The following is a 15,320-nucleotide window of genomic DNA, read 5'->3' on the forward strand; positions in this document are numbered from 1 at the left end:
GATGAGAATAGGATGGGGTTTAACACTGATAAGTGCAAGGTGTTGCACATGGGGAGGAAGAACCGGCACCACACTTACAGGTTGGGGAACTCCCCTCTTGCCAGCACGGAGACGGAAAAGGATCTTGGAGTCGTCATTGACTCCACGATGAACATGGGCCGGCAGTGTGGGGAGGCAGTCAAGAAGGCCAATCGTACCCTGTCATGCATCCACAGATGCATCTCGAGCAGGTCCAGGGAGGTGATCCTCCCCCTCTATGCGGCACTGGTCAGGCCGCAGCTGGAGTACTGCGTCCAGTTCTGGGCGCCACACTTCAAGAGGGACGTGGACAATATGGAAAGAGTTCAGAGGAGGGCCACTCGTATGATCAGGGGTCAGCAGGGCAGGCCTTATGAGGAGAGGCTACGGGACCTGAACCTGTTTAGCCTCCACAAGAGAAGGTTAAGGGGGGACCTTGTGGCCTGCTACAAACTGGTCAGGGGGGATCAGCAGGTATTGGGGAAGTCCCTGTTCCCCCGTGCGCTGCCAGGAGTGACCAGGAATAACGGTCACAAACTGGCGGAGGGTAAGTTTAGATTAGATATTAGGAGGCGCTACTTCACAGTCAGGGCGGCTAGGGCCTGGAACCAGCTTCCAGGGGAAGTGGTGCAGGCTCCTAGCCTGGGGATTTTTAAAAGGAAGTTAGATGAGCACCTTGCCGGGGTCATCTGACCCCGGTGCTCTTTCCTGCTAAGGCAGGGGGTCGGACTAGATGATCTACCTAGGTCCCTTCCGACTCTAGCTACTATGAAACTACTATGAAACTATGAAACTATGAAACACATAGAGCATTGTACTACAGCTTCTGATTGAAGTCACCCACCTACACACTCCAGCCACTACTGTTCTGAAACTTATCAAACTGCACCCCAACTGACATATGAGAACTTAACATTTAAAGATTCAAAAGTTCCTTAGCATTTTACGTGAGGTGTGTAGCATCTGGTATGTTATGCCCTTCAAAGACGATACAAATTATTTTTATATATGCTTCACTTAATAAATTATGGATAAATTCAGTTTTAAATTAAAATGATATTTTAGCTTTTAAAGTGTACTAAAAATATATAGGTATTTTCTGGATCTCTCTACCCACTGGAGTATCATTTGCCATATTCTGTATCATAGCACTATGCTTTTGTTTAGACTCTTACTTAGTCTCCTAATTGAGATCCAGTTCCAAAATTCCAATGTTCAACAGTATTGAATCTAGAGATTTGGATTCAGGTTCATTTAGATAGCAAACTAAAAATTAACTTAAATGAAATTCTGAAAGGAATGGAGACGTGTAGAATGCAATAATCCAAGTTCGAATTTGACTAAGAATGGTCTTGTCTGTACTGAAGAACTAAGCCATGTGTATTTGGACTTAGTTACATGACACCAGTTTAAGAACAAAGGGATAGATACTATTTCCCTTTGTGCATTTAAATGGCAAGGGCATAGCTGAGTAACAGCATTTTTGGGCTCTTATATATAGTTTCTAGTGCAGCTCTGTGAGCAAACCTACATGTGTCCACTAAACATGCCCAGTAGGCCTGGATTGCAATGGGGTAGCTATACAGGAGCAGGCAGGGAAGTCCCAAAATGTTCGCTGCATAAAAACTGTGAAGGGAGCCTGGGAAAGGAGGCAGGGGAGGACCCTCCTGCATTTTAGCTCAATACCCCTTTTGAAGTACCCACGAAACAGCAACAAAATAACAAATGACAAGATGTGTGGCTAAGTAAAATGGCTGCTACCCCAGGTGGGAGTGTGGCCCTCAGTTTTAGCCTAGGTACCTTCTCCCTTTTAGATGGTAACTTTTCCAGTACTGTTATATTTTATCCAATGAATTCAAAATGCTAAATAAAGTGGGCCAGCTTCAACAGAAGAGCAGGAGATGTGCCTTCTCTTTCTCCATCCTGTGTGTCAGGCAGTTTGTTTTTCCATCAGGTGAGATGGAATCTCATACTGTGTAAGAGACAGAAACTGCAGTTACAGAGCTGCATATGTAATATTAAGCACACAAAGTGAAACAGGCTTTAGCCTCAAAATAGTCAGTGTATCCACTCAAGCCAGAATCATGTAAAGAAACCTTGTAGATACTTTAAGATTTATGATGTACATAACAGTAGCATCCTAAACCCTTTGCATGCCATTCCTGACTGAATTCTGAGTGATTTCCAAATGCCATGAATGCACTGTAAACAGTAGTGCCCCAGCATTAGACCTGTGCGAAGCGGCTAGTATTCACTTCGGATTCAGCTGATCTGGGGGACAGTGATTCGAATCACTGTCCGAATTCAATTTGGCCAAATCAGATTCGGAGATTCAGCTGCTGCCGAATCTCTGAGTCTCCGATTCAGCCAGGCAACATCCATCCCCCACCCACTCTCCCAGTCCGGTAATGGCTGCCCTGCCTGCCCCACTTCCTGGTTCTTTGGGGAAAAAAAGCCCTGGCTTACCAGGTGCTGCTGGGTGGGGGGTGGTCTCTACTGCCCCCCACTCCCCCATGCTTCATGGGAAGCTCTGCCACGAGCCCCATGACCCCCCCTCACTCCCCCAGCCCCTCCACAGGTGCCCCGCCTGGACCAGCTCCAGCCCCCATGGTCCCCTCCCTCACCCCCACCCCTGCCCCAGGTACTTATCAGCTTGGAGTCAGCTGCAGCCACTGGGGACTGCCCAAATCATCAAAGCTCTTTGAATCTTTTCCAAAGATTTGGAGAGCTTTGAATCAATCTGGACCTTTAAATCAGTCCCCTGATTTGATTCGGATTTGGAGATTTGGCCACTGAATCAGGCGGAATCTCCTCCAAATGGAATCACCACCTGAAACTTCCCACAGTCCTACCCGGTATATCTATGCGCATATATATAAACATATAAAAAGGTCAATGCAATTGTTATAAAAATTCTGATTGTTTGTTAAAAAGAAGTTAAAATGGATGTACTCTTTCTTATCTTGGTTGACAGATAATTCTAAAGCCCTGATTATATTCTTGGCATTCTTGATTATTGTCACATCAGTTGCCTTGCTTCTAGTTCTGTACAAAATCTATAATCTTCACAAAGACAGCTTACGGTAAGTTTCACATTTTAACTTTTTTTTCCTTAAAGAAGTAGAAAAGGCAGAAGATTTTGAATATAGTGCTAAAAATTTAAAAATGAAAATCAAATATTTCATTTGATGTTTGAAAAAGAAAATCTTGATTTAAAAATCAGTGCAAGCAAAACCAAAGAGGTATGTGGGATGGCTTACATAGCAGTGGCTATAATGTGGACTCTGAATAATGTGCAACAGGATATCTCTGATTGATCTGGTACAGGTTACAAAAAGCTGGTGAGATAAATATAACATTATGTATACAGTATTTTCATTAATAAACATGGCCTGTCCATATTATTTTTCATCCCAAGTATTGATAAATTACTGATTCATTAACTACTCAGAATCTTGAAATGCTTATGAATTTTCTTGAAATTTCTATAAAGACAGATTCATCTGAGAATATGTACCACGTATTTTTTAACTGTTCACTGTTCATTAATATTAGCTTGTAAAAGGCTCAGTGTGGGGAGACAACTCTAAGTATAAAACACTTTTCACATCTTTCTGATCTCAGAATCACTGAATATTCATATAATTTAGGGATCCCAATCCCCTTGGAATCAATCTAACTTTGTGCAGAGATATTAATCTTGTCTGAAGATCAAAACTGTTATACTAGTTTAATAATTAGGCAGGGGATTGGAGCTTTCTAGAGTCTTGTCTAATTTGCTGTGATTGTTCCATCTATCTACTCTAATCCATCATAGGTGGAAGATGAAGCACAGTAATAGCTATGTTTTCACTCAAGGGTAACATTGTTTAGCTTTATTTACTGTGGGATAGGAGCACACAGACATGACTGTGGCCACAAATCAGATGGCAGGTACTCCTTTCTCCATAAAGCAATAAACTTGTAGTCTGTCCATGCCTTATGATTGTCAAATTAATTGTTTCCTTTAATTCATTGCCATACATGCACTTTACATTTCAAAGCCTTATAAATGTTTGTTTCTTATAGGAATTCATATGAAGATGTGGGGCTTGTTAGAGGTAAGTACCTTTTTCACTATGTTTTGCAAGTGAAAATGTGTAATATTAGACAAATGCTTAATTCCAAGTCACAGCCTTCCATGCTTCACCCAGTTAATTTCAATCTAACACATATTGGGAGCATCTAGATGTGCTATTAATGTAGTGCAGTTTGCACCGCAGTTTATTGTTCCACCGTAGGATAGTACTTGTGTCTGGTAGTAGTTAGTTTACTCTGGCCTAATACCACTGCACATGTAGTAGCAATTCTATATTAGAACAATTCAATGTTGTCAAAGCCAAAAAAATCAGTTAATGAATAGACTCTATATGTGGTTGTGGCAGGTCCAGGCCACAGGGGTAGTCATGATGCCCCTGTTGGCTGTGTGGCTCTTGCCTGGCTCTGTCTCTAATGTAGCCCTCCCTTGATTTATCACCTGCCACACCTTGTTCTTAATAAAGATTAAATGAGGAAGGCTGCCCATGGGCCTTAGTGAGCCTTAGTCCATACAAATCACTACTAGGTCTCTAGTAGTCTTGATTCAGCCCCTCCTTCTTGATAGTGCTGGGCACTTCTTGCTGCAGCTGCCCAGAGCAATGCCTAGGCTGCCCTATGGCTCCTCTCCACCGCCATCACTGATGCCTCTGGGCCACCCAGCAGGGCAGTGGTCACAGTGCAGAGGAGCCACAGGGCAGCCCGGGTGCAGGCTCCAGGTGGCTACAGCAAGAAGGACCTGGCAGCAGTGAAGGGGAGGGGCTGCTTTTCCCTCATGCTGAGCAACAGCTTCTGCCTGGCCACCAACCCTGCTGCTGCTGCTCCAGCTCAGCATGGGTGGGTGACTTTGAGTCCGGAGCAGGCATGGGGCAGGCTGGGGTTAGGGCTGTCTGCATGGGTACTGGCTGGTCCAGAGCTGGTTCACTCCACTGGGCCAAGTCTGGAGTGGGTGTGGGGTGGGCCAGGGGACATGTGTGCATAGGTCCCTGTCAGTAACATGGGGTACAGCTTCCACAGGAGCTGCTGGTGCCCAGTGTTTTAGAAACTCTTGTATTTAGGTACTGAAATATGGATGTAGGAACAAAACATTAAACTCCCATAAATTAAACAACCCATGGGTGCCCAAAACTTTAGTTACGGGCATTTAGGTTTATGCATTTAGGTGCATAAAGTGAAATAGACCTTTATTTGTCTTGATTTTTCTCTATTATCTCTTATTGTAAACAACACTCCTTATCAAGGCCTGAGCTAAAAGGTCCAATGTTAGTATAGGGGAAGGAGGCCAGTAAGACCAAGACCCCTATAAGGCAAATGACTGTACAACAAGGGTGAGAAAAATCCAAGCTGCAGGCTGGATTCTACCTCCAGAGGGACTTTGTCCAGCTTGCGGCGGGTCCCTTGGTCCCACCAGGCCCAGATGCCATCCAGCCCATGGCATGTCCCACCATCCCCTGGGCATGCAGTAGAGCTGGGGATAGCAACAGCAGCAGCTAGAAGGAGCTGCTGCTGCCTGGACTGCCAAGAAAGGTGCGGAGGTGCGCCAGCCCCTCTGCGTCCTAAGGGGTGATGGGACACACCACAGGCTGGATTTTGCCTGGGCCTGGTGGGACTAAGGGACCCACCACAGGCTGGACAGAGTCCTGATCTAGCCCATAGGCCATATTTGCCCACCTCTGTTTTATAGCCATTTACCTTTTAGGGATCTTGGCCTTATTGGCCACTTCTCCCTATAGTCTCTCTGAGCCTTTTAGCCCAGGCCCATGATAATGGACTAGGCTTATAGGCTTGAGCCTCCCTGGCTGCAAGTCCCTGACTCTGTCAGTCTCTGACAGTGGCCCCTCTTGGGCCAGTTGAGATCTCCAGGCTCTCCTGCTCAGCAGTCCCCAACTGTGATCCCTCCTGGACCATTAGCCTCTCCTGGGTCCTGGACTTGGCCGTGCTCTTAGACCACTTGAAACTTCCAGGCTCTCTGGCATGACTGGCCCCCTTGGACTTGGTCTCCAGCCATGGTCCCTTCTGGACTTGTTGGGACATCCAGGCTCCCCAGCCTTGGCAGTATCTGTCTGTAGCCCCTTCTCTGGGCTGGTGAACCCTCAGGTCCCACACACAGCCCCTCTCTGGGTTTGTGGACCCCCACAGCCCCTCTCTGGGCTCTTAGACCATTGGATCCCACTCACTGCCTTCACCCCCTGCCCCCCTGGGCTACCAGCTCTCTGAGTAGGCCTCAAGCTTACTTAATAAAGCTTAATAAAAAGACTTATGCCCTCTGTCAGACACACAAACCCTCTCTCACACCAGTTGGCTTGTCACAATGAGTATATGAAGTGAGTGGCTGGAACGTGACTAAAAGTTTTCAAAATAAGGAAAACCTTGTATTTATTAGTTTGGCACCAAATCTATTTCTGTTCCTCAGACATTGGCCATAATATGACCAAAACAGACCTCTAGACACTTACGGGGCTCATCTGTGAACCAAATTTCCCTCCAAAAAGACCTTTCCACAAGTGAAGAACTGAGCATCAACATGAGATACCTCTGTGCTCAGTTATAAAAACTTTTTGACACACCATCCTTCTGCTTACTGTATCTGGTAGCCCTCTTACTCTTTGTTGCGCCTCGACCACCGGTGTACCCTTGACCTGTGAGCCTGGGTCGGAACGACTGGCTTGGCGCAGAAGGGGTAGATGACGGGACAGGTGGGGAATAGCAGCGAGTAGGAGTCAGGTGGCTTGAAGTGTAGTGGTTATATGAAAATTTTATTCTACTTATGCTACCGGTGGTCGCAGCATAGGCAGGATAGCTGACTTGTTCAGTTACAGTGCATAAAACAGAACAATCTAAAGGGGTCTGTTGGTTCACGGGGTTCCTGAGCCGAGCCCTTGCTTTCTAACTCGGAGGCTAGGTGCGGCTGCCCAACTCAATAGTCCCAGAACTGGTCAACAGCTCATACACAAGGGGAAACTATAATGCACTTTCGATCAGTAAACTTCCGAGAGCTCTTTGACGAGAAGAACAGACGAACCGGTGAGGAACGAAGTGAGCCAAAATGAAGATCGGTTAGCGGGGAGAAGATGTCTGCAGGTGGCCAATCTGCTGACTGTGTCTCTGTTGCCACTGGGACACGACTAGCTGTTCTCGGGCCGCTCTTCCCCATGGGGTTGGTGTTATCCCTTGTCGGCGCTTCCGCCGCTGCCCGAGTGAATGTTCTCTGCCCAACTCCTTGACCCCGTTCCAGCCTGCCATGACTTGATTTTATCAGTGTTAGAGGTCAATTGTCGTGCATGCCCATGGCCCAGGGTTCCCCGGCGGTCATACTCGGGGCTCCACCACTCCTGCACCCCGGTCTCACACCTCCTTACGGTGCTGTCAAGCTGTTAGTTGTCTTGCTCTAGGATTATTACTGAAATAGGGGCCAGCTTCCCTTCTGCGACTGAGACTGTACCTGCTACCAGTCTAATGCCCCCTGGTCTCCCCTAGAACTCAGGGAATAGACAAGCATAACACAAAACACGAAAAAGGCTCAACACAAACTGGGCATACCACCCCTTTAATTGCCCCCACACACACCTTACAGAAGCCCCATCTGCTTCATGCCTAGGTGTTCAGTTCTAGCCCCATTCCCCGGCACCTCCCTGTCCAGCAGCGGCGTGTCCTCCGGAGGCACTTCTCTCTGGGGCTTCCCCGTAGGCTGTCTGCCTCTGTCTGCCGTCGTCGGGGATACCCTCTGTAGTACTACAGGGGCGATCCCGGGTGTCCCTGCCAGTTACCTCTGCGGTGATGCTCCCGCAGCGTCCCTGCCTCTTCTTTTCCCCATCCAGGGTGCTTCTCCCCTCTTGCTCCGCTGTTCTTGCTGGTCCGAGTGGCGAGGGCATTGGGAGCAGCATCTCCCCCTTCTCCTTGCCTCCCGCGGTGTGTGCTGCCATTTTTATTCATGACGGCCGGCACTCTGCACTTGCGTCACCGGCTGGCCGCAGCTGTATAAACAAGCGGCTGACGAGCTGCGCAGGTTTCGCCTCGTGGTCTCCCTTCCCTGGCTCAGGAGTTGCCAGTAAGTATCTTTGCGTCCCGGGACATAGCCCCCCCCCGCCAGTTGCCTTGTGGCGGTTTTTCAGGGTACCAGTTGGTGGCACTAGTGCCTCGCTGTATGACGGGATGTTGTGGGCTGTCAACCTTCGGCTCTGGGTCTTCACCACACCTAGACAGGAAGTCAGCCATTACATTATCCTTTCCTGGTCTGTACTGGACTTGGAACTTGAAAGGTTGTAATGCTTGCGCCCAGCGCATGATCCGCGCATTGTCCGTTTTGGTGGAACTAAGCCACTTTAAGGGTGCATGGTCAGTGATAAGGGTGAACTCCCGGCCTAGTAGATAATACCGAAAGTGTTCCACCGCCCACCGGATAGCCAGGCATTCCCTCTCTATTGTTGCATACCTGGTCTCAGTGGGCAACTATACCTACTACTATAGTTTTCTGCTCACGTACGCTACCGGTCGGTCTATGTTGTCATCGTGTTGTGTTAGAACGGCCCCAGTGGCGGTGTTGGAGGCATCGGTCTGCAGTGTGAAAGGTTTGTTAAAATCTGGTGAATGTATAATAACTTCATTGCAGAGGGCCTTTTTCAAGGCTTGGAAGCTTTGGAGCATTGCTCTCGTCCAAAGTATCTCTTTCCGAGGCTGCCCCTTCAAAGCTTCTGACAAAGGTGTGGCTATTTCAGCGAATTGTGGCACGAACCTATGGTAATAATTTACTAGGCCTAAGAAGGACCTTAGTTGTTTAAGTGTGCGTGGGGCCTGGAAGGTCCGTATAGCCTGGACCTTATCTTCCGGGGGTTGAATGGTCCCCTGGCCCACCCGGAAACCCAGGTATTTGGTAGAAGTGTGGGCGATAGCGCATTTACGCGGGGTCGCCGTTAGGCCCTCCTGCTGCAACTCAGTTAATACAGCCCTTAGAGTGCGTAAGTGTTGACTCCAGGACCAGGTAAAAATAACAATGTTGTCGATGTATGCGGCCACATACTCCATGGAGATGGTCCATTAGCCGCTGGAAAGTTACGGCTGCACCGTGCAGCCCAAAAGGCATTCGCACAAATTCATATAAACCCCATGGGGTCCCGAAAGTGGTCTTAGCTTGGTCACAGGGCCGCACTGGTATCTGCCAGTAGCCCCTTGCCAGGTCTAGCGTTGTTATAAATTGGGCTGCTCCGATTCATTCTACTAGCTCCATTACCCGAGGCATGGGGAAGGCATCGAATGTAGCGACTGAGTTCAATTTATGATAATCGATACACAATTGCAGTGTTCCATCGGGCTTTTGCACAGGTATGAGGGCACTTCGCCAGGGGTTTCGAGAGGGCTTGAAGATGCCGAGGACTTGCGTTTTTTCTACTTCTGTTTTCACTTCAGATGTTAGGTGATGTGGCAGAGGCCGCCATCGGTCCCTAACTATGGTTCCCGGAGGTGTCAGAATTGGGTGAAACACATTCTTCACCTTCCCTGGGTTTTCTGAAAAGACCTGCTGGAATTCCCTGAGGAGTTCCCATACTTCTTTCTTTTGGGCCAGTGTGAGCTCGGTGCCTATATGAAGCTCTTTCATCAACTCAGGAGTTTCCTTTTCCTTGTCAGGTTCTTGTAGCCTCGAGTTCTTGGCCAACTTGGTCATGAAAGCGGCCCAACCCTCAGGCTGGTGCCACTCCCGCAATAGGTTGACATGATATATTTGCCTGGGTCTTAGATGGCCCGGACGATGGACTTCATAATCCACTGGGCCAACTCTCCATGTAATTTCGAAGGGGCCTTGCCACTGGGTCAGAAGTTTACTAGGTGAGGTGGGCAACAGGACCAGTACCTTTTGTCCAAGTTGAAATTCACGCTCTTTAGCGTGGGCATTGTATCTTTCCTTCTGATGTGGTTGGGCCTGTCTTAAATTACCTGCGGCCAATTCTCGCGCATTCTGGACCCGTTGTTGGAACGCCTGCTGATATCTTGAGGGATTGTTGATAACTGTTGGGCCTTGTTCCCATCCCTCACGAAGAATCTGCAGTAGTCCTCGCGGCTGATGGCCCAATACCAATTCAAATGGGGAGTATCCTAATGGCTCGGAAGGGGCATCTCTCAGCACCAATAAGGTTAGCGGTAGCATCAGGTCCCACTGCCGTGGGTCCCCTTGTATACACCTCCTCAGCACCCTCTTCAGCGTTCCATTCAGCCGTTCTACCAACCCGTTGGTTTGGGGGTGGTAAACGGACGTCCGCAGCTGCCTGATTTTCAGGGTCTGGCAGACTCCCCGTAGAACTCCGGACATGAAGTTCCTGCCCTGGTCTGTAAGTATCTCGTGGGGAATCCCCATGCGAGAGATCCATTTCACTAACTCTTCTGTTATTTTTGGAGCCGTTACTGTTCTCAGGGGTACAGCATCAGGGTATATTGTGGCATAGTCGATAAACACCAAAATGTACTGATACCCATTGCTACTGTGTGGTAGTGGCCCTACTATGTCCATCACAACTCTTGAAAAAGGCAAGTCGATTATCAGCATCCGCCTCAGAGGGGCACGAGGTGGTCGGTCTTCTCTGGCCTTTTGGCAGACGGGGCATTGCGCGCACCGGCGGGCTATGTCCTCACCTATTTTAGGCCAAAAGAACCACCTCAATATTTTCTTTAACATGCGGTCCCTCCCCAAGTGGCCTCCAGCTGGACTGGCATGGGCCAATACCCACACAGCTCTCCGGAAACATTCCGGCATAACTAGTTGCCTCTTTTCTTCCTCTCCAGCCCTATCCAACAATATCCTATAAAGGAGGTTGTTCCTTACCTCAAAATAGCTGGCTGGGCCTTCCCTGGATGTTTGTCATGAGGATCCATCCATGGCTTGTTCCCAGGGTCCTCGCAATCCCGGGTCTTCTTCTTGCGCCTGCCTAAACTGCTGGCCACTGGCAAGGTCACGTAGATCAACAAAAGGCTCTTCCGTCTCATCCACAGGGTTGTTCTCCTCTCTGGCGTCACCAAGCCAGCCTTCCCAGGGCTCCTCGGGTGGTCTCCACATCCTGCACCCTGTCCATGACATCATATAGAGGGGCCCAGTCTCGGCCCAACAGCATGTCGCAGGCCAGACGTGGGGCTAAGCCCACTAATAAGTCTCCCTGGTGTTCCATAACCCGGAGATCAAGCCATGCTCAACGCATAGCTTGGGACTCCCCATGGAGACACGTAATGTTCACCAGCTCAGCCCAGCGGTTCTGATGTTCCTTCACCAGACTGGCTTTTACCATCGATTGGGCACACCCGGAGTCTAACACAGCCTTTACCGGGTGGCCCTCAATCCAAGCCTTTACTACTGGGTGCTGCCACACCAGGCCCTCGCCTCCAACCCCATAACTGCAATCCATCGGCTCGCCTTGGGCGGGCTCCCTTCCTAGTTCTATTCCTCCCCTCGGCTGCCACCTTTCTGCAGCCCTTTCTGGACACTCTCGTGCGAAACATCCCCCTCATCCGCAGTGATAGCAGACCATGTCTCCGCCTTGATTCTTGGGGCCGGTTTTCCGACACTCGGCTTCCCTGGCAGCTGGCGCCGGAGGTGTGGTCCCACGCCTCTTGCTTGGGTAGCATGCCTCCGCAGCTGTGAAGGCCTCGGCTAGTTTTAATGCTTTATCACAAGAGGCGGGTGAGTGCTGATGGACCCATCTATGGGTCCTTTCCTCCAAGTCAATTAAGAACTGTTCTAATATAACCTTATCAACTATCATAGCAACCGTACATGAAGGCAAACTAACCCATTTCCCAAAGAGATCTTGTAACCCTTGCAGGAGGAGCCTCGGCTGTCTCTCTTCTGCCCCTTTCTTGGCCCTAAAAAGCTGTCGATAATGTTCTGGACTGATTTCTAATCTGTAGAGAATGGCTGCCTTGACAGCCTCATTATCCAGGGCTTCCTTACGTGTGAGAGCCCTATACGCGGCCTGGGCTTTGCCTAACACCAGAACCCCTAACTGACTTGCCCATAATCGCCTATCGAAGCCAGTGCTAACTGCGTGTTGTTCAAAGGCCTCAATGTAAGCCTTGGGATTGTCCTCTGACATCATCTTTGGCATCTGTGAAGTGGACGAGCTCTGCTGCATCCAGTCTTGTTGCCATTTCAGCATCCTCTGCTGGGTCCCGGCAAGCTGTGTCAGAACCTGGAGGTTCTGCCCCAACAGGTCAGTCATTGCCATCTCTGTCCATTGCATTTTCTTTAGGTAATCCCCAGACAGTTTCCCAGCCAATGCACCACTCTGTCGCAACCGGGATGCGACTAGCTGTTCTCAGGTCGCTCTTTCCCGTGGGGTTGGTGTTATCCCTTGTCGGCGCTCCTGCCACTGCCCAAGTGAATGTTCTCTGCCCGACTCCTTGACCCCGTTCCAGCCTGCTATGACTTGATATTATCAGTGTTAGGGGTCAATTGTCGTGCATGCCCGTGGCCCAGGGTACCCCAGCGGTCACACTTGGGGCTCCGCCACTCCTGCACCCCAGTCTCACACCTCCTTACAGTGCTGTCAAGCTGTTAGTTGTCTTGCTCTAGGATTATTACTGAAATAGGGGCCAGCTTCCCTTCTGCGACTGAGACTGTACCTGCTACCAGTCTAATGCCCCCTGGTCTCCCCTAGAACTCAGGGAATAGATAAGCATAACACAAAACACGAAAAAGGCTCAACACAAACTGGGCATACCACCCCTTTAATTGCCCCCACACACACCTTACAGAAGCCCCATCTGCTTCATGCCTAGGTGTTCAGTTCTAGCCCCATTCCCCGGCACCTCCTGGTCCAGCGGCAGCGTGTCCTCCGGAGGCACTTCTCTCTGGGGCTTCCCCGTAGGCTGTCTGCCTCTGTCTGCCGTCGTCGGGGATACCCTCTGTAGTACTACAGGGGCGATCCCGGGTCTCCCTGCCAGTTGCCTCTGCGGCGATGCTCCCGCGGCATCCCTGCCTCTTCTTTTCCCCGTCCGGGGTGCTTTCCCCTTGTGCTCTGCTGTTCTTGCTGGTCCGAGTGGTGAGGGCATTGGGAGCAGCATCTCCCCCTTCTCCCTGCCTCCCGCGGCGTGTGCCACCATTTTTATTCGTGACAGCTGGCACGCCGCGCTTGCATCACTGGCTGGCCGCAGCTGTATAAACAAGCGGCTGACGAGCCGCGCGGGTTTTGCCTCGTGGTCTCCCTTCCCCAGCTCAGGAGTTGCTGGTAAGTATCTTTGCCTCCCGGGACAGTCTCCTTGGTGTGCTCGGAGTTCTCCGGCTTTTAGCAGGCGTCTGCTGTTAGTTATAGTCATCAGTGACCAATCGCTACATGCCAATTATGAATATTTACTGACCGCCAATTACGTTCTTACACTTGCGACCTAGATACATATTTATCTGACCTAAATACATTATTCATCTGATGTACTTTACTGCCCTCAGCGGGTTCAAAAGGTCAAACATGTGTTGTGCACCTGCAGTCTTTATCATTGCAGTCAACAAGTTTCTAAAACATGGAGAACAGAACTTTTAACAAAATCCAACTGCAATGCATCTCTCAGTAGAAAAATAAAGGCCACTAGTGCTGAGGGGTTTTTTATGGCCTGTGTCCTTACTAAGTTATTATAGTCTTTTGCTTTGCTGGCATCGGCACTCTAACTGACAGGCTGAATTCAGACATGACACTCTTAACCTTTCACATTGGTGTTTGCATTAAATTTTGCTCCCCAGCCATATTATTACCACAGGAGACTCCTACAACAAGTATATAACCTCTGCAAAAAGGTATAGGTTCAGCCAACACCAGAAAACTTCCCAAAAAATAAATCCTGGCAGGCAGCTCAAGCACACGAAGGAGCCCTAGAGCAATTTTTATTGCTCTTAAAAATAGGAAGGAAAGGTTAGTCATAGGATTGATAGGTAGTACCTACTAATTCCAGATTGGGGACAAATTATTGTTTTAAATTGTTAAAGTAGGCAATCCTAAGAGACTATTTTGTTTAGCATGGGAAATGTGGCACAATTAGTTTGCCTTTTATATTAAAAAGAAATTGGGTTGACTGGGATTATCAGTCAAAATTCTGGGAAATTTCTTGTATGAACTAATTGTTACAATTCGGGGGGGGGGGTATTAATTCTGAAAGAGTAATTTTTGACCTCTTGTGCTTTCTGTTTTCTTCAGTTCAAAAACCAAGGAGAAGGCAATTATATATTGTAACATATTACAGCTGAGTTTCCACTGTACACATTTTGCTGCTTTTTACATGACTGATGTATGCTATTGATAAACTCAAAATATATACTCCCATATATTATGAACATGTTGAAAGAAAGCAAAACTATCTCTAGCTTTAACATTAATTATGCTAAATGGAAAGTGATATCATTTCCAAATCCATTTTCATTGCCATATGGAATAATACAAGATTTTATCTTGTCAGAATAAAAAAGAATAAGATTGATTATTGTTCCCTGTATATTTTCCTTATAGATCATTTGAGCTCAGAGACTATGCAGGGGGAAATTTTGAAAGATTGGCAGTGTTTTTTATTATTTTCTGTGGAAAAGTTTTGTAGGTGCTTTGCACACTAGTATATTTTACTGGACCTAGTAAATGGCTAACTAGAATGTAATAAAGGAAACAGCACTGTGCCATCATTGTGTCTGCTTTGCTGTCATCTATAGGCCAGGTTTACAAGTTGCAATGACTCTATACTCCATCACTTACCAGGTCACTTCTGCATACAGAGAGAGTCAGTTGCTTTCTCTCTGTGCAGTCTTTTTTGGTGGGTGCCCCCCTATAGTTGGAGGGGTTTTGTTCCTTTTGAAGCCTTTACTTACTAGTGAGAGGCCAGAGTTTTGTGCTATACCCATCTTTGGCTTAGTATGACTGACTATTCTTTTGTTAACACATTATGCTATAGAATAAATGTATTACTGAAATGTTATGTAAATATTCACACTAATGAAATAAATATCAAATATGTATTTAAATAGTTAAAGATGATGAAAAGCAGCTGCTGAACATAGAGCCCATTCCTGCAGATCTGTTGTTGGAAAACTACAAGAGAAAGATTGCTGATGAAGGAAGACTATTCCTGGATGAATTTCAGGTTTGTAACCATTAGAAATGAACCACGCATCCCAAACCAGCTACTTTGGAAAATGCCATTAAAAAGAATCTGCCACGTTAGAGAGCCTAGCCATTTGCACTGCATTAAAAATCATCTAAGACAAAGAGCTGAAT

The 15,320-nt window shown here is 48.0% G+C and overlaps 1 protein-coding gene across 6 annotated transcripts in view; it reads left to right on the forward strand.

Annotated features, from left to right (window-relative positions):
* Positions 1-15,320, forward strand: part of PTPRC (protein tyrosine phosphatase receptor type C) — a 147,851-nt gene that overhangs the window by 105,583 nt on the left and 26,948 nt on the right. For all 6 annotated transcript variants that reach the window (XM_090048864.1, XM_090048863.1, XM_090048866.1 and 3 more), the window contains 3 exons: positions 2,993-3,101; positions 4,087-4,118; positions 15,071-15,186. In XM_090048864.1, coding sequence (XP_089904990.1) covers positions 2,993-3,101; positions 4,087-4,118; positions 15,071-15,186 — 257 coding nt within the window. The remainder of the gene's footprint in view (positions 1-2,992; positions 3,102-4,086; positions 4,119-15,070; positions 15,187-15,320) is intronic.

The sequence above is a fragment of the Crocodylus siamensis genome, chromosome 5 (assembly GCF_052110815.1).
Source record: "Crocodylus siamensis isolate JL-2025a chromosome 5, ASM5211081v1, whole genome shotgun sequence".
In the NCBI taxonomy this organism is placed as follows: domain Eukaryota; kingdom Metazoa; phylum Chordata; order Crocodylia; family Crocodylidae; genus Crocodylus; species Crocodylus siamensis.